Source organism: Oryx dammah, unplaced genomic scaffold, assembly GCF_014754425.2.
Source record: "Oryx dammah isolate SB20612 unplaced genomic scaffold, SCBI_Odam_1.1 HiC_scaffold_18, whole genome shotgun sequence".
In the NCBI taxonomy this organism is placed as follows: Eukaryota; Metazoa; Chordata; class Mammalia; order Artiodactyla; family Bovidae; genus Oryx; species Oryx dammah.
The window spans coordinates 106,726,014-106,749,827 of NW_024070202.1; the positions used below are offsets into that span (position 1 = coordinate 106,726,014).

At 44.7% G+C, this 23,814-nt stretch overlaps 1 protein-coding gene across 4 annotated transcripts in view; it reads right to left on the reverse strand.

The window, feature by feature from the left end:
* Positions 1–249: 249 nt before the first annotated feature.
* Positions 250–23,814, reverse strand: part of TCAF1 (TRPM8 channel associated factor 1) — a 49,629-nt gene continuing 26,064 nt past the window's right edge. For 3 of the 4 annotated variants that reach the window (XM_040260068.1, XM_040260069.1, XM_040260067.1), the window contains exons 2-9: positions 21,744–22,377; positions 10,148–11,142; positions 9,779–9,876; positions 8,317–8,530; positions 7,766–8,005; positions 5,939–6,276; positions 3,945–4,195; positions 250–1,528 (exon numbers count right to left, since the gene is read on the reverse strand). In XM_040260068.1, coding sequence (XP_040116002.1) covers positions 1,519–1,528; positions 3,945–4,195; positions 5,939–6,276; positions 7,766–8,005; positions 8,317–8,530; positions 9,779–9,876; positions 10,148–11,142; positions 21,744–22,363 — 2,766 coding nt within the window. In that variant the 5' untranslated portion in view covers positions 22,364–22,377 and the 3' untranslated portion in view covers positions 250–1,518. Of the gene's footprint in view, positions 1,529–3,918; positions 4,196–5,938; positions 6,277–7,765; positions 8,006–8,316; positions 8,531–9,778; positions 9,877–10,147; positions 11,143–21,743; positions 22,378–23,814 lie in introns of all 4 variants that reach the window. The other variant, XM_040260071.1, reaches the window with a different exon arrangement.

Sequence of the window (23,814 nt, forward strand, 5' to 3'; positions counted from 1 at the left end):
CTTCCTGTTGGATGATGGTCACTCTGGAGTGAGTCTTCCTGTTGGATAATGGTCATTCTGGAGTGAGACATCCTGGGTGAGGTTCACTGTCTTCTGGTTTCCATTTCTTCCCCTTTCCTGATTTTCATCTTCATTTTGCTGCAGAACTTTCTTAGCAGGTGAGAGAGAACTTCCTTTCCAAGTGCAAAGAAGGTAGATTTCTGAAAACTTGCAGGTCAGAAAATTTCCTTCGTTTGGCTTGCTATGGAATTTTGGTACAGAGATTTTCCATATGTGAAGACATTCCTCGATTGGCCTATATCATTGTGTTGCTGGTGAAAAATCTCCCAATCTATTTCTCATCCCTTTTTAGTTGAGCTAATCATGATGACCTAACTTTATCTTTTCTCTTGGCACTTCCAATATCTTTGCTCCATCCTTAATATTCCAAAATTTCACAAGATTGTGTCTAGATGTAGGTTGTATGGGGGTGTTCTCAATTTGGAGACTTAGTTATTTCTGTTCAATTGTTTTTTTCTTCACAACATTTTCTATGTTCTCTCTTCTAGACACTCCTAACAGTTAGATACTGATTGTCTATGTCTTTTCTCCTCCCTCTCTTTATATTTCTTAATTCCTTTTGCTCCACATCTGAGAAGATTCCCTCAATTTTATCTTAGAGTCTGTCTACTAAATATTTTTGGCAGCCTTATTTAAGTTTGAGGGCTCTTATTTTCAAGGTTTTCCCTTTGTAGCATCCTGTTTTTAACCTTACCAGATGCACCTCACATCTCTCCAAAGATACAGATATCTTAAGTCATTTTTCCCATGTTAACTCTGTTTCCCCCAGAATTTGTTATATTTTTCAAAACCCTTGAATCCATGCTGCTTTCCTGGTCCCTTTCCCAACCACTCCCCCTAAGGCTCAACGTCTGGGAATTTCTAGCCGACCATTTTCACTGAAGAATTAATATGACCAGGGTTTTATAGAGTTGCCTGGGCTCCTTCTGCAGTTGTGTGGTCTGTCTGCTTCTGCAGGATGTCTTTCTGTGATTGAAAGCGTTTGGTTACTTGAGTAGGGATCGTGGCTGTCAGCAGAGAATTAGCTAATAGGCTAGGGGCTCATTTATTTCCATAAAAGAGAAATTTACTTTGGAGCACCAACTCCTACCTCTCCTCAAGCAGTTTTTTTGTTTCCTTTACACAAACAACACCAACAGAACAACCACAATAACAACAGACTTGAAACCAATGGTAGGTTGCCTGTGTTCTGTGCACAGAGGTTGGGGTAGAATGGGAGGGGAGTCAGTTTCACAACTGACATAATTCTTTAGTGAACAGACTTTTCAGGTACTCTTTGGGGTTATGTGTCCAGATCAGCTTATATTCTGCCTGCAAGGAGCTGTATTCTTTCATTATTGTGTCTTCCATTTTCTCTCTTCCAGGAATGTGTTGAGATCTTCTTCACTTACAAGCAAATTCCGTCAGTTTTCTTTGCTGAGATGAGTCAATTCTCTTTTATGTTTCTTGACTTCAGTTTCAGTGGGGCCTGGGGAAGGAGGGAAGTAAACTTACATGTTCAGTTCATCATCTTAAATTCAAAGTCCTGCCAGAAGCTTTTAGACAGGGCAGTGACATGGACAACTTGTCATTTGTAAAAAGGTCCCCGGGGCTATACTGCTGAGAATGGATTAAAGAGGGTAAGAATCAATATAAAAATAATTCTAAATGACTGAGGATCTAATTTTCTTTCTGAGAACATAGCAGGGTCTGGGACACTTGGGAGTCAAGATGCTTTACTACAATAGCCAGTCACTGAAAATCCAATAAACTAGTAGAGCACTTTCATGGTGCCCTAGAGAGGATTGAAACCCGACGATCGATCCCAGAACCCTGATGACCGGGCTGATACTAAAGGGATCGTCCCAGCACTGTCCACTGGGAAGCAAGTACATGCAGCCAAAGTGCTGGCAAGCAAGGACATAAAGGTCCTTCTATTTGCTGCTTCATTTCCTCATTTATTTGCTTGTTCAAAGCACTGTAGTTACTAACACTCATTCTGTAATCAGAATGCCTGGGTTCAAATCTCAAATCTATCACTGACTCACAATAAAGGCTTAGGCAATTTACTCAATTTCCATAAAGTTCAGTTCACACATTTGTAAAATGGGAGCTGTAAATTTCCATTCCATAAGATTATTGTGAGGATTAAATGAAACAACCTGTACTTGGCACATATACAACAGCCCACTAATTGATAGCAATTATTTTAAGTGCTGAATGAATATTCAGCATCCATGTTTAAAGAACCTATGTGATAGATATTTGAGAAGGGAAAATAATTCTAGTACTGAGAAATGACACAACAAAAGAATCCAAAGAAAAATACCATCTATGTCAAATCCTGTTTCTATGCTTCCACCCAATTCCCAATAAAGCAAATAAAACAGTGTCTTAAAGCAACTAAATCAAAAGATGTAGGAAGGAAAACTGGCTGGATGCACACAGCTTTTATCTTGAAGCCCCAACTCTAGCTAAAACTACAAAGAATTTGGAGGTTCTCAGTAAGATTGGAAGAAAAGTTACAAAAATCTCTGAATGCACTATAATTAAATAAAATCTGGGTCAGCCACATCCAGTTATCTTATTCCAGAGTAAAGATTTCTATTTGCACACAGACTTTGTCTGCCAAACAGTGACAGGAATCTGTGTCACTACGGAAACACAAACACCACCACGCAGCCGGCTGCTTCTTGTTTGCTAAGCACAAACATCCTCATGGTCTCGTTCTGGCTTTTCAAGTGATTTCCATGCTTAATCAAGGAAAGGACTGTTCTGGAAAGATGGAATTGAAGGAGACCGAACCCCAAGCAGCTTCGAAAAACCCCACCGTGAATACAGAGGCCTGCTTTTAGAGCATAGGGCAGTGTACCAGAATTCTTTCAGAGTCTGCGTGGTGGGTACGGTGGGACAGGATCAATTCATTGCATCTGTAAAAATGCCATCGCAAAGTGTAGCCCTGGTCTAAACTGATGGGAGTTAATTCGATACGAACAGTGGCCGCGCGCATTTTTCTCAGCGCCTACTAACTGCCAGGTACTGTCACTTTTAAAGGTACTAATTTAATCCTCACAACAGTCCTATGAAATAGATCCCACTTTGTAGAAGAGGAAATTGAGTCACAGAGAAGTTGAGGAGCTTGCCCAAAGTCATATAAGTAACTGATGAAAGACCCAGGACTTGGGTGCAGGGGGTCAACTGTGAGAGACAATGACCTTAACTCCTGGGCTGTGGGCAGAGAATGTGGACCAGCACGAAAGAAAACCACCCCTTAGAGTGCATGCTCAGGTCCACACTCCTCCTCAGAGTTATCTGTCTAGGTCTTCCCTGCAACCCCATGAGGCAGGGATCTTTACCCTCACCCTACACACAACGAAACGGGAGTTAAGAGATAAAAAAAGACTTTCCCAAGAGCTAACCCTGGTTAGCACTAGATGGCATTAGATGGCTTTTCAAAGCTTTTGGAAAACTACCCAGGACACAAAATACATGAGTTCTCAGGAAGCTGTCTGAATACCATGGGCAATCAGTGTTTCCATTGAGTTCTATGGCCAGGTTTGGGGGAAAATGATTAAAACAAAAAATCAAGTCCCAGGGAGTCCTCAGGGTGATAGTGACCCATAGGAACAGAGGCCAAAGCTCTCAGCACTGGCCCAGCACAGGGTCAGGAGGGACTCTGATAGCTGAGAGCAGAGGAACGAGCTCATAAATGGAAGGCCACGCTCCTGAGGATTTCTGATTCCACTTTATATTCTTAACCCACCCCTGGAGATGCTACTAGGATCCAGGGGCAATGAGCTGAGAGGGCAAGGCTAGAACTAAGAGACAGAGGTCGAGGAGTGAATCCCCATCTCTGCCTACCTCCCCAAACCTCTCTACCTGCCACCTCGCTGGGCACTCCTTACATCTGTGTGAGGAGGTACAATTTCATTATATTTTCCTTCCATTCAGGCAGATAGGCCAGGCTGGTTGCCACTTCCTTCTGGATCGGCCAGGCCCAGGCCTCGAAGAACGGAGCCAGATTCTTCTGTACTTGGTGGGAGAACATTTTCACCCACAGATTCATCTTGTCGACGTTGTCTGTGGGCAAGTTGGTCTGGTTCCTGTACTCGGTGAAGAGACGGATGAACGGCTCCCACCCAAAGGCCTCCTGGAGCTGGAAAGACAAGGAGCAAGCAGGTTGAGACATCTGATCGGCAAAAGACCCACCAAACTGAATGAAAGAATGCCTTGAACCCCTTAACCCTCAGCTTCATACCTATCACTGACCCTCTCCTCTTTCACCTGCTCGCCTCATGAGCTACTTTCATATGCTGCTGATGAGAAGGGTCTCTGAGCTCAACACAAAACAGACCCTCAATGAAGGATGGTCCAGTGGTCAAAACTGCACTGACTAATATCAGGGTTTACTACCAACATCATCATTCATCTGTCTCACTAGACTATGAAAGTAGTAATAGGATAGTACATGAAGATTTGAAAGTGGCTGAAGTGCAAAAATCCATTGTCTCTCACAGCTGTAAAGTTAAACCCCACAACCTGGGAACTGCCTCCATGACCCTGACATAATCTGCACTAACAGGCGGTCTCTATCAATTTGCAAGGTGACCAAAATGGTCTTTAGGAAAAACAGTGAGTCCAGGAGAAGCAGAGGACAAAATATAGTCTGTGTGTGCCCTGTGCTCAGTTGTGTCCGACTCTTTGTGACCCCGTGGACTGTAGCCCGCCAGGCTCCTCTGTCCAGGGGATTTCCCAGGCAAGAATACTTGGAGGGGGTTTCCATTTCCTTCTCCAGGGGCTCTTCCTGATTCAAGGAGCAAACCCACATCTCCTGTGTCTCCTGCACTGCACTCTTTACCTGCTGAGCCATCTATAGTCTGGGTCTCTAGAGTTAAGAGTAAGGCAGAATTTTAGCAAAAGACTGCCATCTTGGTGCCATTTGAACCGCCTGCAGTAGGTCGGGAGCTCAGAGGGACATTAGCAGTTCCAACCTCAACTCGACTTCACCGAGGAGGAAGTTCTGTCCCAACACAGGGTTACAGCAGTCTCTTGGCAGCCTCCCTGTCATTTTCGTGATGGAGAGAATCAACAGTGAGAACTCGAGCAGGTGGAGGGACCAGAAGAGGGTGCGGTTGGCCTGAGGCTGAGTTCCAGGATCCAAAGTGATAAAACCCTCCATAGTGAGCTGGGACTGGATCCAAAGGCTGGGGGGCTGGAACTCGGTGCTGGGTGATAACTGAAAGGCAGGGGCCATCCCCACGTCCAGTCTAGTGAGGAATCATGGCTTGCTTATAATATGGAAACTGAGGCACAGACAAGTCATAATGAGAAGACAGTTAACTCACCTAGGGGAAAAAACACAGCTCCTATCCCACACATTGGGCATGTGTATGTGTGCCCACAGAAGTGTGGCTGGCTTCACGGAGCTATTCAGAGAGCAGTTTGGTTGCATTCTCAGGTATGCCTGGGTTTACAGCCGTGACAGTAGCTATATTTGTAGAATTACCTTTGCCTCTACCATTTTTAACCTTTCTTACCGCTTTCTGTTATTGTTCAGTTGCTCACTCGTGTCTGACTCTTTGCAACCCCCTGGACTGCAGCACGCCAGGCTTCCCTGTCCTTCACTATCTCCCAGAGCTTTCTATCTACTCTCATAAATCTCTTCAATATCCCAGGGTGGATGGTGGGGCTACTGCAATTACGTCCACTTTCGGGTGGTGCAAAGGGATGCTCTGAGGGTACCATCCACTAGGACCTTCATCCCTGGACTTTGGCAGAGCCTCCTGCAGCCTGGGGGTGAGGGGCGGATTAGTGAGAGGTGACCCCTGGGCACCATGATACTGTCTGCCCAGGGTCCCCCCGAGTGGGGCTCCCCCGCCCGCCGATGCTGGCCCAATACCTGTAAGTACGTCTCCAGGGCCGTCCAGGCATTCCAGTTTTTCACATTGGGACCCTTGCCCAGGTAAATTCGGACTCTCTTCTCCCGAACCGGGGGCCACAGAGCAATGTTGGCTCGTCCTCGAGGGATGCCCAGGACCGTCTCGTGCACGTAGACACACCACAGGTTGCAGGTGGCCTCGGTGGTGTGCGGGGGGAACTCCCACTCCTGCCGCTGCTGGTTGCGGCCCAGCTCGTGCACGGGGCCCCAGAGACCCTTGGTTCTGATGAGTTTCTCATTGATGAGCTCCTGCACCGACTCCAGGTGGCACATGATGGGGTAGCCTGCGTGCATCCAGCCTGGGAAGGGCAGGAGTGGGAGGAGAGGGTCAGGGCGTTCCCCATCCACCTAGTGCTTCTCTGTACTGTGTCTCCCCAAACACCCAGAATGCTCAGAAAGGCAAACCCAGACCCTTCCGGGCTTCTCTCCTCATCTTCTCATTCTGTAAGAATGCTTTCGTCCTCACTCTGACTAGCTATAGGTACCGAGGCAGGTTTGGGATCACTGTTCATGTTACTATTCAATTTTTTTCTGTTTCTCTGAGAGTGCTCTGTCCACGTGGACCTGTCATTATACTCTTTTCCTCAAAATTAAGAACTAGTGGTTCCCCTTTTCATTATGTACATATGGAGCTGTCCACGCTGGCATTTCTTTACAGTGATCATCTCAGTATGCCAAGGACACTAGGGTCCAGATGGGATTTCTGTGGTTTTTAAATTTTCACACACTCTTCATTTTTTTAGGCCTCCTGACCCACTGGCAAATAGCCCTTCCTTCAGTGCTTTCTCCCAACCCCTGTGACCCATGAAGAGGCCCTCTGCTCTCTCTCTCCACTCCCTAAAGTCCCCTGACGACTGCCTGTGAAAGCCCAGCCCTTATTGTCTACACCATTTCCATTGCTGGATTACACCTCTTGACATGCTGACTAAACCTGTTACACATCATAACATATTGTGTACATACAGTTGTTTGTCGTTCAGTCACTCAGTCATGACCGACTCTTTGCGACCCCATGGGCTGCAGCATGCCAGGCTTCCCTGTCCTTCACCATCTCTCGGAGTTTGCTCAGACTCATGTACATATGGTTCTAGGGCCTGCTTTTTATGTGTCACATAACGCTTCCCTGGTGGCTTAGACAGTAAAGAATCTGCCTGCAACGCTGGAGACCTGGGTTCGATCCCTGGGTTGGGAAGATCCCCTGGAGAAGGGAAAGGTGACCCACTCCAATATTCTTGCCTGGAAAATCCCATGGACAGAGGAGCCTGGTAGGCTACAGTCCATGTGGTCAAAAGAGTTGAATACAACTGAGCGACTTTTACTAACTAATCTCATCATATTTTCCTATGCCATCAAAATATCTCTTTAAATGTCTTCCTAGTGTCCATCGAAAGTACTTTGCTTAACCATCCTGTAACTGTTGGACACTCAGGTGGTTTCTGATGTTTTTGCTGGGGGAGACAGCCAAGTCTCCTTTTTAATGTATTTTTTGCCTTTCTATTTAAATGGCAAGGATTACATCACATGTGCTAAGTCACTTCTGTCATATTCAGCTCTTTGTGACCCCATGGACTGTAGCCCACCAGGCTTTTCTGTCCGTGGAATTTTCCAGGTAAGAATATTGGAGCAGATTGCCTTTTCCTCTTCCAGGGGAATCTTCCCAACCCAGGGATCAAACTCGCGTCTCTTGTGTCTCCTGCATTGGCAGGCTGGTTCTTTCCCACTAGTGCCACCTGATAAAGCAAGGCCCTGAGTGGGCAGCATGCACAGAGGTTTGCCCCAGGCACCCACCAACTGAGATCTGCACGTCGGCAACGATCCTCTGAGGCAGACGCAGTGGGAAGGGCTCGGCCCCCAGCCGGGCCACGGCCTGCATCACCTCGTCCCAGAGGCGAAGCAGCGGCTCGGGGTTCTCCAGGGTGCGGAGGTTCGCGGTCGGCACCGTCAGGATGATGTTGTCTGTGGCCAGCTCTCCCCAGGGACCTGGGTTCTCCTGGATCTGCCGCTTCCACTCTTCTTGGGTTGTCTCCCCTGGAAGACAGGCCACAGGGCTTGAAACTCTCTTTCCCAAGTCCCTCCCATTAACGTATACCACATGAATCCCCCCAGGAGGAGAACACCAACGCTGTCAATAACCACATACCCCTCTAACCTTCTACAAAGGTCCCAGGGATGTGATGTGGTTTGGTCTTTATCTCCTTGGCCTCAAATCTAAGGAAGCAGACCTCCCTTCCCTCTGCCAGTCCAAACCTCTCTCTCTTCCTACACCAGGCAGCCCGAGAGGGCCTCCTCACCCCCAGCTCTCCCTTTGCCTTGGGGTTCGCTCCAAGGCATCCACTCACCTAGCTTGTAGTAGGGAGCATGCACAGCTCCCTTAACCGTGACGGGCACGGTGCCCAGCTTGCTGCTCTGAGGCACGATGATGTAGAGGAGGCCCCCCCAGAGGCAGGTGATGGACTTGGTGGCCTTGTCCAGGCAGCAGCGGTTAATCACCAGGGGGCCTCGGAACAGCTTGCTGGCCCTGGTCAGGTCATCGGTGTGGCAGCCAATCTGTATCTGGAGCAGAGAGATCCCCAAGGAGTGTGACCCTGGGGCACGTGTGGCCGGAAGGGGAAAGTGCCCGGGACAGGGGGACAGGAAGGGTCATGGGTCCAGGAACCCCAGGTAAGTCCAAGCATCCCACTATTTGTAAGCCTTGTGTTCAAAACTGATGAAATTGTACCATCCCTCAAGGCTGTATGGAACAGACTCTAAATCTACTTGCAAGGGGTCAAACAGCTCTACGAAGGGTCTTGCTAAGACGCAGACTGGAGGGGCACCAGGTGTGACTCAGATGCTAATTCCAGGGAGAGCCACTCCCAGACAGAGTGCCTTGGTGTCTCTGTAACAGAGAATCCTAGGCTGCCTGTTTTCTGGCGGCGAATCTGGCTTTGGGAATGGGCAGAGGGCATCCTGCCTTCTGACCAGAGAGAAGGCCCAGGAGGAAGCAGTGTGACCGGCTGATGCAGTGAAGGATTGATTCAGCTCTTCCCGTTCTCCAAGGCCCCTGTTCCTGGGCCAGTGGAGTGACCCCTGTCCTCAGGCGTCCTGGGACTGTTTTCCAGGGTTTATGCTAAACAAGTTCCAGGATCCATACAGGCACAAAATAGACGCTAACCATCACAATGACCCCCAAGGGGGACAGAGCAGGATGGTATCTGAATTTTGCAAATAGGGTGTGTGTGTGTGTGTGTGAGAAAGTGACAGAGCCGGAGTGGACTGGGCAAGTGTGTGACGTCACAGAGAAGAAGCCTGAGTGTCTAGCACCTCATGCTTCCGTGGGAGAGGTACACGGGATGAAACGTGAACTGAGATTTACCGGATGCCACTGTATGCTAGGGCACCATCCGTCTGGTATCTTTCTTCTCCCCACCTATGACACTTAAGCTAAAAGCACAACATTTGAGCCAGAAGTTGGTCAGGGTTGAGCCCTGGGGCTCTGAAATGTATCAAATCCATACGTTTAAATCAATCAGATGTTCTGCCCCTTAGCTGTTTCATCCTAAGCAATTAAAAGGGCAGAAGTACATGCCCTGTATTGCCAACTGGAGAGGAAAATGCAACCCATTCATCTTTCCTGGAAAATTCCAAGGGCAGAGGTGCCTGGTGGGCTACAGTCCATGGGGTCGCAAAGAGTTGGACAGGACTGAGCGACTAAACAACAACATTGCCCATAGGGTGTGGAGGAGGATTGAATCAGCTGTGGACTATGAAAGCAGGAGCATCTGGCTTCTGTGTTATGTGGGGAGATGGGGCAGGCCTTACCTTCAGGTCAGCAGAGGCGGCAGATTCAGGCAGGGAGACCTCAATAATTTGCCTTCCGGGTATGTAGAGCCCGGTACTCATCCAGCAATACCTGGTGCCTGCCAAGAGTCAGGGAAGAGCAGGCGTTATCCTACCAGACACAACTCCATCTGCAGCCAGCTCCCAGAGTCCCTCCAGGAGCTCTGCCTCCCTGCCACCCTGGCTCTCTCATCTTCCAAGCATTCCCTAAAACCCCAACCTCGTCCTCATTGAGATTTACACGGCAGAGGTTGGAGATGGCCCCGGAGGTGACTAGACCTCAGCTGAGCTGCGGATGTCATCCCCCCACGTTCCCACCCGCCGGGCTCCCATCCACCCCTCCTTCCTCACCTGGGTTGTTGCAGTTGACCTCCACGGTGATGGGAGATTCCGAGGGGCGCAGATAGGGGCTGCTGTACATGTCTTCAATTTCAGGGACTAACAGAGAGAGGTCGCTTCCCGAGTGAGCCAGCCCCGTGGCCAGGGAGAGCATGGCACCCCGGCAGCAGTCGTTGATGACGGGGTTCTCACGGGTTGCCACCGGGAGCCGATAGCGACTCAGCAGCTTCCTTAGGAGCCGGTGCACTGACATGTAGGCGGGGATCTCCTCGGCGGGGATTTGCAGAAAAGCCGCGCCGTCGGGACCCAGCTTGGCCAACCAGCCCTTCTCCACGTTCCCTCTCTTCCTGCCCATGATAACCTGGAACTCAGCCAGGGTGGAGCGGAAGTGGTAGGTCCTTATCCCTGCCTTGGGAGTACGAAAGGGCCCCGGGTTGAGGCTTTGGCTGGTGATGCTAATGCCAAAGGGGTTGAGGAGAAGGTTTCCTGGGAACCGCGCCAAAGGGGACACGCCTGGGTTCTTGAAGGCCCACCACCAGGCCTGGGCTCCGACAAACAGGCCCCCGCCCTCGGCTACAAACTCCTGCAGCTCTTTGATTCCTACATCACTCACGGGCTCAAAGCAATAGACACTGGCATCGCTGGTCAGATTGGGCTCAATGCTGGTGTCTATGCCCCCCACGGCGAGCAGCCCACTCAGAGTCCTCAGTTCCGTCTGCACCACGATCTTGCCTCTGCGGCCCGCGTCCAGCCAGCGGACAGCGTTGAGCAAGAATGGGCCCAGTTTACCCACGGTGAATAGGACCTTGTGGCCGGTCACGACCACCCGGCCCCGGCCGTAGCGGGCAGCCGCTATGACACAGCCGTGGTAGGAATCTAGCCCCAGGGGAAAGGCTAAAGCCCCATGCACTAGCAGCTGGGATGGGAAACAGTCCGAATTGGTGATGTCCAGCTCGGAAATCCCGTGCAGGAGCTCATCTCTGTCCTCGGAGAGATCATCCTCACAACTGCAAAAGACACACGTGTTCTTTGTTACAAAGCGCTCAGCACAGCACCCTGCATGTAGCAAGCAGCAGACTTACGAATATCATCTTTAGCTCTTACGAGAGAACTAGGACAGACCTGAGCTCACTGGGTATGGAGACTTGTTGGAGGGAGACAGAGGACCTCGACATTGATCCTGCTCTATCATTCTCTGTGTATTAAACCTCCAAAGGAAATCCTGAAAGAAGTCCTGCTGGGTTCACTCAATACTGTATCTTAAATAGTCTGGATTTAAGTGTTCAGCCTTTTAAGCACTATATAAAGAACTGAAGAAGAAATTATGGTTTTATCCTGCTAAGGGGGCTTGTTTATAATTTCATGCCACTAACTTTCTGTAAATAAAGTGAACAGAGAGCTGAGTTAGTTAGTGGCTTGAGTGAAGAACCACTATTATCCCAAAAGGTGGGGCAGGGAGCTGAGTGGCCTCAACTCTTGTGAGACCCTCCTGTCACTTGAACCCAAGAGGACTGTCTACACCCAGAATTCCATACATTCATCTGTGGCCCAATAGGAGTGATACATATCCATGCTGTAAGGCTTTTCTCATCACCAACTCTTTCCGTCTCTCTGTGTGTGCATGCTCAGCTGTGTTTAACTCTTTGCAACCCTTTGGATGGAGCCCACTAGGCTCCTCTGTCCATGGGATTCTCCAGGCAAGAATATTGGAGTGGGTTGCCGTTTCCTCCTCCAGGGGATGTTTCTGACCCAGGGATTGAACCTGCATCTCCTGCATTGCAGGAAGATTCTTTACCTGCTGAGCCACTGGGGAAGCCTCAACTGTTTCTATCTAAGGGTAACAAACTCCTATAAAGCTTTAGGACACCTATAATGCCAAAATGGGGATTCAGCCCCAGATAGTGGGATTATGAAGGGAATGAGGTAGAGTGATCTCTCTCTAAAAGCTTGGGATCCCAGAGCTGGTTAAGCCCCTCTCACTGATTGTGTGACTGTATGGTCAGAGGCAGCTGTAAGGAAACACTGAAAAAAAGGAGTCAGGTAGTGGGATGTTTGTAGTATTTGTGTTGTACTCTCTGTGGTTGGCAGAGCTGTAATTAACTGATGGGGAAACTACAGTCCTCTTAGCAGGCCCAAACCTTTCCTGAAGATAAAGGCATCATCCTACAAGATGGCTCTCCAGCTCCTTGAAGCGCTAGCATTAAAACCACTCATCCAGCTGTTTTTGTTCTGAGTCCAAAATCACCAGACAACCTTGTGATTACAATATTGCTTCTAGTGATCATTTGCCTAAAGAAAGAAGTCATTCTTTCTTTATAGAGCAGCCAGGGTGGACTATTTTTTGTGACATTTATATTTCTCCAGCAACATCTTAGTATATCTTTAATTTGCTGATTTTATTATATATAAATAATAATATCATTATTGTATATAAATACTTGCATTGTGTATATTTGCAAATATAATCTATAATATATAAAATACAATATATAATATATAATACAATGTATAATTGTATTATATTGTACATAATACTGTCTACTAATAAATAAAATTATTATTGTATATAATTAGTAATAATTTGTGCTTAGTCACTCAGTTGGGTCTGACTCTTTGTGACCCTATGGACTGTAGCCCGCCAGGCTCCTCTGTCCATGGGGATTCTCCAGGCAAGAATACTGGAGTGGGTTGCCATGCCCTCCTCCAGGGGATCTTCCCAACCCGGGGATTGAGCCCAGGTCTTCCACATTGTAGGAGGATTCTTTACCATCTAGGCCACCAGGGAAACCCAATTAATATTAATATATATATTAATAATGTATATAATAAAATCAGCAAATTAAACATATACAAAGATTATACACACAAAATTAAGTAAAAAATGTTTTAGTTCTTATAATGAGTTCTGCTCATAAATCAAGCAACTAACTGTCTTACAAGTGTACTCAGTAAAAAGGTGATCTGCACTGGCACACTAGCCTGTTACAACAAAATGAGAAACACTGAATGTGCCAAGTTCAGACCCAGACACTGTGTCAATAGTAGGGCTTCATCAGCAGGACCCCTCCAGCCTCATCGGTGAGACATTGTCAGAGTTTTGTCTGTTATTTCCAACAGCCACGACTTATGTGCAGGGGACGATAAATGATTGTCTCATTAAAAAAAACCTGAAGTGGATTTTGACTTTTCCTGTCCCTCTCTGTTCTGAAATGAAACAAAAGTTACATAAAAAAGAATAAAACCATGATAGTACTAGGTTTCAAGAAGGGTGCAGTCAGCAAACTGGGACAGGAGGAATTAATAGGAAAGATAAACCAAACGATATCAGATTGATCAGCAACCTAAGAGAAAAGAAGAATCTGGAACTGTACATAAGTGAAAGAGAAGATCAAGAAAACAAATACAACAGGGGTGATCATTTGTCCTGAGAAAATGTACTTCAGTAACCAATAATGACCAATCTAGAAATTCAATGCCATTTAACACTTAAACAGAAATCAAAAATATTTGATGAAAATTAATAGCATGAAATATAAGCACCAAACTAAACAAAGGGAAAACCAACTCCCTCCAAAATAAGTGATGACTGGAGAAGGTCCTAAATAACTACTGTATATCATTGGAGAGTTTTGAGATACATTATCTCTCTACAGGAAAAAAAAAAAAAGAGACAGGCTGCTATAAAAATTTAATAATCAGAATAAAAATATAACTGCCAAACAGACAATCCTGTTTAATACAAGGGCAGAAAAATAAGTATTGATGTAGCTGAAGACTATGAATAAACCAACAGGCAGGTTGAGTGAAGTGATTCATTAATAGAAAATGAAGGATAGATAAGAAGACTAATGGCTACCAAGAAGTTCTAAAACCAAAGAACAAAGAAGAAATAAACATTTAATTTGATGAAAATTTCTTTGTGCTGAAAAAAAGATCTGAGTTTTTAGAATGAAATGACATTACTGACTCGATGGACATGAGTTTGAGAAGGCTCTGGGAGTTGGTGATGGACAGGGAAGCCTGGCGTGCTGCAGTCCATGGGGTTGCAAAGAGTTGGACACGACTAAGCAACTGAACTGAACTGATTATATGAGTGCAAATCAGTATAAATGAAATAGAGAAGGTCTGGTCAATTCATAGCAAGTTTATGAGCTTCAAAGTACAAAGAAAAGCAAAAACCAAATTATCTACAAAGGAAAAAGTGAAATCAGTGCCCTAAAAACAGTATTTCAGTGCAAGGAAAATATTCTGTATGATACATAGCTGCAGCAAGACTCTTCACTGCATAGGGAATACTGAAAGTGTCAAAAGGATTACCGAAATTCACCACTCACTAAAGTTTTTCAGAGAAGTTACTTGAGGTTATGCTGTAGGTCTAGAAAAACAAAAATGAATACAATATAGGAAGAGATAGTCTACACGAAGCAGTGGTGGGCAAAAATGCCAATGTACTGTATAACTAATGCTGAAAAACTGCTGATAAAGTTCTTGTGGTATTTGATGTGATTGGCAAGAAATCATTCTAAATTAATAGGAGCCACAATATTAAAAACAAAGTGAACAAAGAAACAAAGCTAAGGCAAAACCAAATTACAACCAGAAAACCAGATGATTTCAAAACTTGGGTAGTAAGGAGTGAGCACAGAAAAATGTAAGGATGGGAGAAATGGAATTTTTGTTCTGAGTGAAAAGGCAGATTATAAAAATAAGTTAATTCTCAACTCAGAAAAATGTACATTTGTTAAAAAATTAAAGGCAACATGGTAAACATGGGTATTAATGTATAATAAAAGGTGGCATTTTATATTACTGGGAAAAGATGAACTGGACCTATACATCACCCAAATACATAGATAAATTTTCAAATGTGTAAATTTTACAAATGAAACCACACATGCACTGAAAGAAATTAAGAGTGGAATCTTTCATTATCTTTGTTGATCATTGTTTAGTCGCGTCCAACTCTTAGCGACCCCATGGACTGCAGCATGCCGGGTTTCCCTGTTCTTTTACTATCTAGGTGTGATGAGAGCATTCTAATTATGACCTCAAGTCAGAGGTGATAACAGAAGATTGACAACTATTATACAGTGTTTTGATCATTTTAGCTTTCCAGTAAATCTGGAAATTATGTTACTTTCATTTGCATTGAATTTTAGAACCAGTTTGATCTTTGGTTGGGATTGCACTGAATCTATAGATAATTTGGGGAAAAACTGACATCTTAAAAATACTGAGTGTCCTGATCCATCAACATGGTATATTTCACTATTTCTTTAGGTTTTATTTAATTTCTCCCAGTGATGTTTTGTGGTTTTCAGCCTACATGTTGTGTGACACATTTTGTTAAATTTATTTGCTAGTATTTCATGATTTGGGACCCTGTCTTAACAGGTATTGTATTTTTAATTTCAATGACCAATTACTACTATATAAAAATATCATTTATTTTTGTATATTGACTTTGTATCCTGAAACCTTGCTAAATTCAATTATTACAGTGGCTTTTTTTTTTGCAGTTTTAAGAATATTTTACGTAGAAAATCATGTTTTCTGCAAACATGATTTCAAACAAAACATGTTTTCTGCTTCTTAAATTTAATCTCTTTGCCTTTTTACTTGCCTTACTGCACTGGCTAGAAACTTAAGTAAATGTTATATAAAAATATCCTTCCTGGCCTTGTTCTCAATCTCAGGGTATTTCACCAGAAAGTATGCTCTTGGCTATTGGCTTTTCAAAGAGGACTCATCACACTGAGCAGTTTCCCTTTATTTCTGCTTTGTGGAAATTTTGTCATGATTTGATACTGAATTTTGTCAGTTCTTTTTTCTGTCTGTGTGCAACTATTTAATTATATGATGTTTCTCATTTATTTTGCATTAAAAAAACAAACTGTGAATTTGATATATGAATGTTAAACCAGCCAAGCATTCCTAGAATAAGCCTTATTTGCCATGATGTATTATCCTTTTTACATATTGTAATCTATTTACAATATTTTATTAAGAATTTTTGCATCTATGTTCACGAGGGACATTGTTCTGAGTTTTCTTGTCTTGCAATGTCTTTCTTTGGCTTTAGTATCAGAGAAATACTGGTTTAATAAATCAAATTACAAAAACTTTCCTCTCCTCTTATTTCTGAAAGAGTTCATATAGAGTTAGTATCAAAAAAGACACAGTGCAAACTGTAAGCAGTGACTACCTCTGGGCAGAAGAAGAATTAGTAGAAGGCAGAGGTGGGGGACGAAGTTCTTTCACTTTTTACTCTGCATCCTTTGGGATATTTCCCTTTTTCCCAGTAAGCATTTATTTTGAAATTGCAGAAGGGAAAATGTTTATAAAAAGGAAAAGAAAACTGAATTGTGATTTAGCCATTTCTTTTCTAAAGTGGCACATCTTCCTGCTTGAATTCACTCTCTAAAACTTCTAGTTTATTTTGTGAGAACCAGTTAATACAATTTTGTTATAAATGGCTAGGAATGTAGTAAGAAGCACAGGGTTTGGCAGGTATGTATGTTCACCCCACCGCGCTGGGTCATGACCCTGACTTAACGTCGGCAGTTAGCGTTCTATCTATCTTAGCAATGACTTCCAAGGACTTGTGGATCCTTGTTACAAACAAGTTTATTAATATCTGTTCAGATATTTTCTCTGCCTGCAATGCAGGAGACCTGAGTTCAATTGTTTTCAGAACTACTTGGGGAGTCATACAGTGATTTGGCAGGTTACTTATTTCACGTAGATAGTCAATTTTCAAAATTCTGAAATCTTCTTAATCTGGAATTCAAAAGACTGTTTTATATATAATATTCCTGGACTACCTTTCAAAATGAAATGGAGATTATCTATATATCTATATGTGGCATCAATTTCTAATGTCTGCCAATTCAGGTTTCACAGGAGTGTTTTCAAGCCAAGGAATTTGGAGCATGTGGACATTTCAAAGCATGACTGTTGTTCTACATTCTTTTCTCTGCATCTCTGATGATTGTGAATATACACAGATCACTGAAGACTGAAAACCATTCTCAATGGAATAATAGCTGAAATGAGGATTAGGACCTTCTATTATACTCAAGTACTTCCCATTTAAAGGGAGAAAAAGAGTGGAAAGCACACGCAAGGTCACGGTGTGTAGTTGCTAGCTGCAACCTCAGGTTTCTGAGTTCTACGGGACCTAGATATCACAGCCCTCTTCCTACAACAGGTACTTGTTTATTGTATTTCCTCCAAGCCTGGTTATTGGAGATGTTTCCGCACTTCTGATTCTCAGATCTTTGGAAATCATTTTCTTAAAATAAGAAATAATGCCTGAGATTACAGCATATACTCAACAAAAACGCTGGCCTAAATGAATGGATGAATGAACAAACACAGAACAAGAACTCTAACAGAAGCCCGAGATTTGTGTTAAAATGGGATAAGGGCCTTCTTATCCAAAAAACAGAGCAAACTATCGTGGTTGAGTCTCCTGGAACCTCCCTTAGACTGACTATCTAATGATATGTTTAATCAGCGTCAAGTCTCTTTATTGGTAAAGCCAATTCCGTGTCTAGTCCTTGCTTGGTTAAATGCATAAGGAGGATAAAACATGGCAGCTGGTCCTGCTGCTGCTGCCTCAGTTTGATGGAGGAAATAGGAAAAGTATCAGTTAAAATATCAATAGCTTATATAACTGGAGCAGAACACATGACTTGGGGCAAAGCAGCATAATGATGGATGCCAGGTATATCTCAATGGTTGGAAACGATATTCATGACCTCATATGCTTATATACCATAACATGAAGGCTGATGTCAAAACAATTAAAGTGTTTTAGGTACTTTGAACATGTTTCTTAATTCACTGAATTCTTACAACCACTCTTAAAGGTAGCCATTATTAATCCTACTTAAGATGAGGCTTACCTGTTGCTCAAGGTTTTAGAGCAAGCAACAGACATTATGCAGGAACTTATTAACCTCAGATATGCAGATGACACCACCCTTATGGTAGAAAGTGAAGAAGAACTAAAGAGCCTCTTGATGAAACTGAAAGAGGAGATTCAAAAAGTTGGCCTAAAGCTCAACATTCAGAAAACGAAGATCATGGCATCTGGGCCCATCACTTCATGGCAAATAGATGGGGAAACAGTGGAAACAGTGTCAGACTTTATTTTGGGGGGCTCCAAAATCACTGCAGATGGTGACTGCAGCCATGAAATTAAAAGTGCTTACTCCTTGGAAGGAAAGTTATGACCAACCTAGACAGCATATTAAAAAGCAGAGACATTACTTTGCCAACAAAGGTCCGTCTAGTCAAGGCTATGGTTTTTCCAGTGGTCATGCATGGATGTGAGAGTTGGACTATAAAGAAAGCTAAGCACCAATGAATTGATGCTTTTGAACTGTGGTGTTGGAGACGACTCTTGAGAATCCCTTGGACTGCAAGGAGATCCAACCAGTTCATCCTAAACGAGATCAGTCCTGAAAGTTCATTGGAAGGACTGATGTTGAAGCTGAAACTCCAATACTTTGGCCACCTGATGTGAAGAGCTGACTCATTTGAAAAGACCCTGATGCTGGGAGGGATTGGGGGCAGGAGGAGAAAGGGACGACAGAGCATGAGATGGCTGGATGGCATCACCGGCTCGATCGACATGAGTTTGGGTGAACTCCGGGAGTTGGTGATGGACAGGGAAACCTGGCGTGCTGTGGTTCACGGGGTCGCAAAGAGTCACGTACATACGACTGAGTGACTGAACTGAACTGAACTGAAGGCTGGCCTCCACTAAAATGGTGCTTTTCCCAGTAGATATGAAGTCTCTTACTAGAATCCTGAGTCTTGAAATGAGGCTGTGTTTATGACAGTGGATCCAGTATTTGTTCGAGTGAATGCGTAATAGAAAGAAGGTGGCTCTGCACACAAAGAACAACAGCCATTGCCTTCAGAACTGGAGGTACAGCGGAGGCCAGTGAGGATAAGCGGAAGGAAGAGTAGACATTGCTCAGCGAACAGAGTCCCCGTGGTGTGGTCATACAGGCAATATGGTGGCTTCAGTCTAGTGCAGTCGCTTAGTCGTGTCCGACTCTTTGCAACCCCATGGACTGCAGCACGCCAGGCTTCCCTGTCCATCACCAACTCCTGGAACCTGTTCAAACTCAGGTCCATCAAGTTGGTGATGCCATCCAACCATCTCATCCTCTGTCGTCCCTTTCTCCTCCTGCTAGTACCCTACAAGAAGACCATGGTGCTTTCCAGGCGGGAAGTAAGGGCAGTGACTCTGAGGCTTGGGTCCTGACATCTGTGGGTGTTCTTACCAGGCTAAAAGCGGGTCATCTGGTTTTGTCACTTAGGGTTTTATTTTTATGATCACAAAAGTAGTAATTTCTTCTTTTGAAAATTTGATTCATTTGATAAGACCTGTGGGCAGTTTACTCTTAGAAAGTTTATCCCAAGATCTTATTTAGAATGTAATTTAATTGTGCAAGTAATAAAGTCAAAGCTATCTTAATTCACACTTGCATGTTCAAATGTGGGTTTAAAAATAAATAACAAGACATTTGGGCAGAGTAACTAAATCCTCAGGGACTTTCAATTGAACTTGATGGCCAGTGATGGAAATAACCTCCATTACTGAATTCTAATAGAAGCATGATGGTGTCTAGTGTTGTCTGATACTTCTAAAATGAACTGACAATATGTAATACAGTATTACACAATTACAAGATGACTGAAGAAAGATCCAAATCTTCAATAGAAACCAAATGATTAAATAAATGAGGTATATATTTGGCATTCACATAAATGCCAATTTTAAAGATTAAACAGAATGTAATAATATATAATTATTTTTTATATTTTTAAAGATTATATAAAATGTAATCTATTTTATAATTTTAATAACTACACAGAATGAAATATGTGTATGAGCAGAATTCAAAACAGCATGTATATTAAGATGACAAGGGTGTAAAATTATGAATGAATGTGCAGAGATGAAAAGAGTTACATTGTGGGTTTATGATTTAATAATTTTAAAATAAAAATTAGAAAGTACGGGATCCAGCAATATTGAAAAAGTAGTTTAAAAGAGTATGCCACGAAGAATAATCATAATTCAAAAATACAGCTGGCCTTTGAACAACACAGGTTTGAAATGTGCGAGTCCACTTCTGTGCACACACACACGATTTAACCAAAAAGGAAACAATTTCAGATTCAGAGAGACATGGGCATAACCAAAGAAAAAAGAGGTATGATTTTGATAGAGAAAAACATCTTTTAAGGAAACTAACTCAACTAAAGGGGATTATGCTGTTAATGGAATTAGGCTCAGGTTTTACCTTGCTGTTCCTTAGAATGCAGATCTTTGTAAGCAGAAGTTTGATCAACCTGATCAATCTCTGTGTCTCTGAATAACTCTTTTCTCACTGCACATGTGAGTATGGAGCTGTGGGGTGTTCCAGGAGTGCCTTGCCAAGGAGAGGCCACAGCTCTTCCCCAAAGTCTCTGTACTAACCCTGGTGTGCCCTCCTCACCCAGTCCGACCTCACCTCGCTCTGCACCCATCAGAAATACCTATGCTTTTTGCTCCAAGGATGTTGAGAGTTTCCATGTACAATATAAGGCATGGCCTGGTGTGATTTTTCTACTGCTAGGACTACTCCAGCTTTTCATCTCTTTCTTCATCCATGCAATCATCCACCTAATACGTGTTTACTAAGCACCTACTAACCATGTTCAATGCTGTATGAGGTGCTGGAGGACAGTGTGAATGGAACAGGTTGGGTGATGCCCTCAAAGAACTTTCCATGAATCCATCACCTGCTTCCTTCATTCTCCATCATCATGTCTTTTGCTCCCAGAGATAAAATCATCTCTAAGATGAAAGATTAGCACATACGACTTGTGCCACCTTTCTGGTATCTCAGCTTTTGAATTCTCTAGCTCTTACTTCCATCCTAATCCCATCTGGCTGGATATTTCAAAACCTTTCCGAAAGCTCTCTAGACTTTGTTTGTTTTCCTTTTCCTTACATTTCATTTGCAAGCAAATGACCTAGGACCTTGACCTATGACCTTCCTGGATCAGTCATGCCAACCCTGAGATCCAGCAATATATACATTTTACTAGGTCTTCCCTGTAGCTCAAATGGTAAAGAATCTGCCTGCAATGCAGGAGGCCCAGGTTCGATCCCTGGGTCAGGAAGATCCTCTGGAGAAGGGAATGGCAATCCACTCCAGTACTCTTGCCTGGAGAATCCCATGGACAGAGGAGCCTGGCAGGCTACAGTCTGTGGGATTGCAGCGCGTCAGACACGACTGAGCGACTAACACTACCACACTACACTATACATTTTCCTAAGCGAGATGCTGGGGGACACAATGGTTACTAAGAAGTTTCTCCCATCCAAGAGCTAAGTAATCTGGTCTGAAAAGGTAGCAGCAACAAGGGACCCTGCCCTTCCTGTGTCTCAGGGTATTTTAACACTCTGGTTGATTTATGATGAATCTATGTTTGAATGCCAAATTCTCTTCTGTTAGCCTTTGAGTAGCTTGAAGATAGGAGCCATTTGTCTGCTTTTTAATCCGGGACCAATGTCCCACTGGGCTAATGCACTCACCTCACCAAGACTGGGATCTTGGGCATCTTCTTAGAGACTTTAAAGAAGCTTGTGTCCCCTTTGTTGTCAGTGAAGTACACACCGGCCACACTGGTCACAAGGTTCCCCGGGAACGTGAACAGAACCCTTTCATCATCACCCTGGTTGGCCCAATCCCAGGCTTGGCCTCCAATGAGCAAGCCTCCTCCACGTTTCATGAACTTGACCAACTTCTCAGTCATGGTTTCATTGTAGGCATCAATGCAGTAAACTCCCAGGGAGTCTTTCACTTCCGGCTCAACTTTTGCCTCTACTCCAGAGCCCTCCAGGATTTTGGCCAGAGGTGCAAGGGAGGGGTGCACACCCACGGGAGCCCCGGGGGAAGAGCAAAGCCAACCCACTGCGTTGAGGAGAAAGGGAGTGAGCTGGGCCTCCACCAAGTAGTCCTCGTGGGACACCACCACCAGGCGGCCTCGGCCATAGGAGGAGGCCGCGATGAGGACCTGGCCCATGTCGTTCACCATCACCGGGAAGGAGGCTTCTCCGATAAGAAGCAGTTCGCACGGGATGGCGTCTTCGGGGACATCCCAGCTTGTCACTCCATTCATAAGGGCCTCGAAGGCAGCGGATGGAGTCGCCATGGCTGGACCAGTCTCTGCAGAGAGGAAAGCAAAGACTCAGCCTGGTGAAGAATCGGTAAACAAACAAATGAGCCAAGCAGTTCACTCTTCTCTAGCTGGGGCAGCTCTTCCCACTTAGCAGATGAGACCGACGCTGTGAACAGCCTCAAGCAATCACCGGGGATGTTGGTGTCTCCAACCCAAGGGACCCTGTTGTGCCCTGTCCGTTAATATTCTTACTGTCAAACTAAATGAGCTCCACGTATTTCTGTCACAGAAGAAAACAAACAGAAGTAAAGAACAAAGGCAGAACTGTGTCTCCAAAGACATACGTTCAAGTACTAATTCCCAGTACCTGTATGACCTTATTTGGAAATAGAGTCTTTGCAGATGTAACCACGTTATGGTGTGGTCATCCTGGGTTGGAGTGGGTTCTAATCTAATGACTGGGATTCCCTGATGTCTCAGCAGGCAAAGAATCCACATGCAATGCAGGAGACACAGGAGATGCTGGTTCAGTCCCTGAGTCATGAAGATCCCCTGGAGAAGGAAATGGCGACCCACTCTAGCATTCTTGCCTGAAAAATCCGATGGACAGAGGAGCCTGGTGGGCTACAGTCCATAGGGTCGCAAAGAGTCAGACACACCTGAGTGACAAGCACACAATTTAATGACTGGAGAGCCTTTAAAAGAAGAGGAAATGGGACACAGGTACCCAGGGGAGAGACACACAGGCTATGAGCACATGTAGGCAGGTATCAGGGTCTCTGTGATGTCTCTATGAGCTGAGGAATGCCAAAGACTGCTGGTGAACACCAGAGGTAGACGAGACGCATGAAACAGACTCCCCTTCAGAACTTCCAGAAAGAACCAAACGTGTCAACACTTGGATTTCAAACATCTAAGCCTCTAGGACTGCCACAGAATACATTTCTGTTGTTTTAAGCTACTCAGGTTGTGGCACTTTATTGCAGCAACCACAGGAAAGCAACACAGTGGTGCAGCATGCTGTCCCCCCGCCCCCCGCTCCACCCCACTTGGCGCTCACACCGATCATATTAATCTCAGCGTGGGCCCAGAGAACCAAAAGCAGAAAGTGATACGTTATGAATTTATAGCAGATTATTACTTGCACCCAGACATAGCAGCAAAAGGTGTATATGCTGATGGATGTGCAATCACAAACACCCTCTGCTTCTTCACCTGGAGCCCCCTGCTTAAGGTCACTCTGCAGTCTGACCTCCTCTACGTGCCCTTTACTGAAGCATTTCCCTCGTGGACAGACGTGTTTAACAGTCAGGACAATCAGGCCTCACCATCCCCACTGACCACTCAGTGGAGCTGGACAGCGCTGCTCCCTGGTGCCCGAGGCTCTTACCACCTCTAACCTTACGGCCAGCCTCACTGCAACCTCTCGAACCGCTTCCTTCCTGGCCTCCCCTTCCCTCTTCTGAAAATGCAGAGATTCCTTA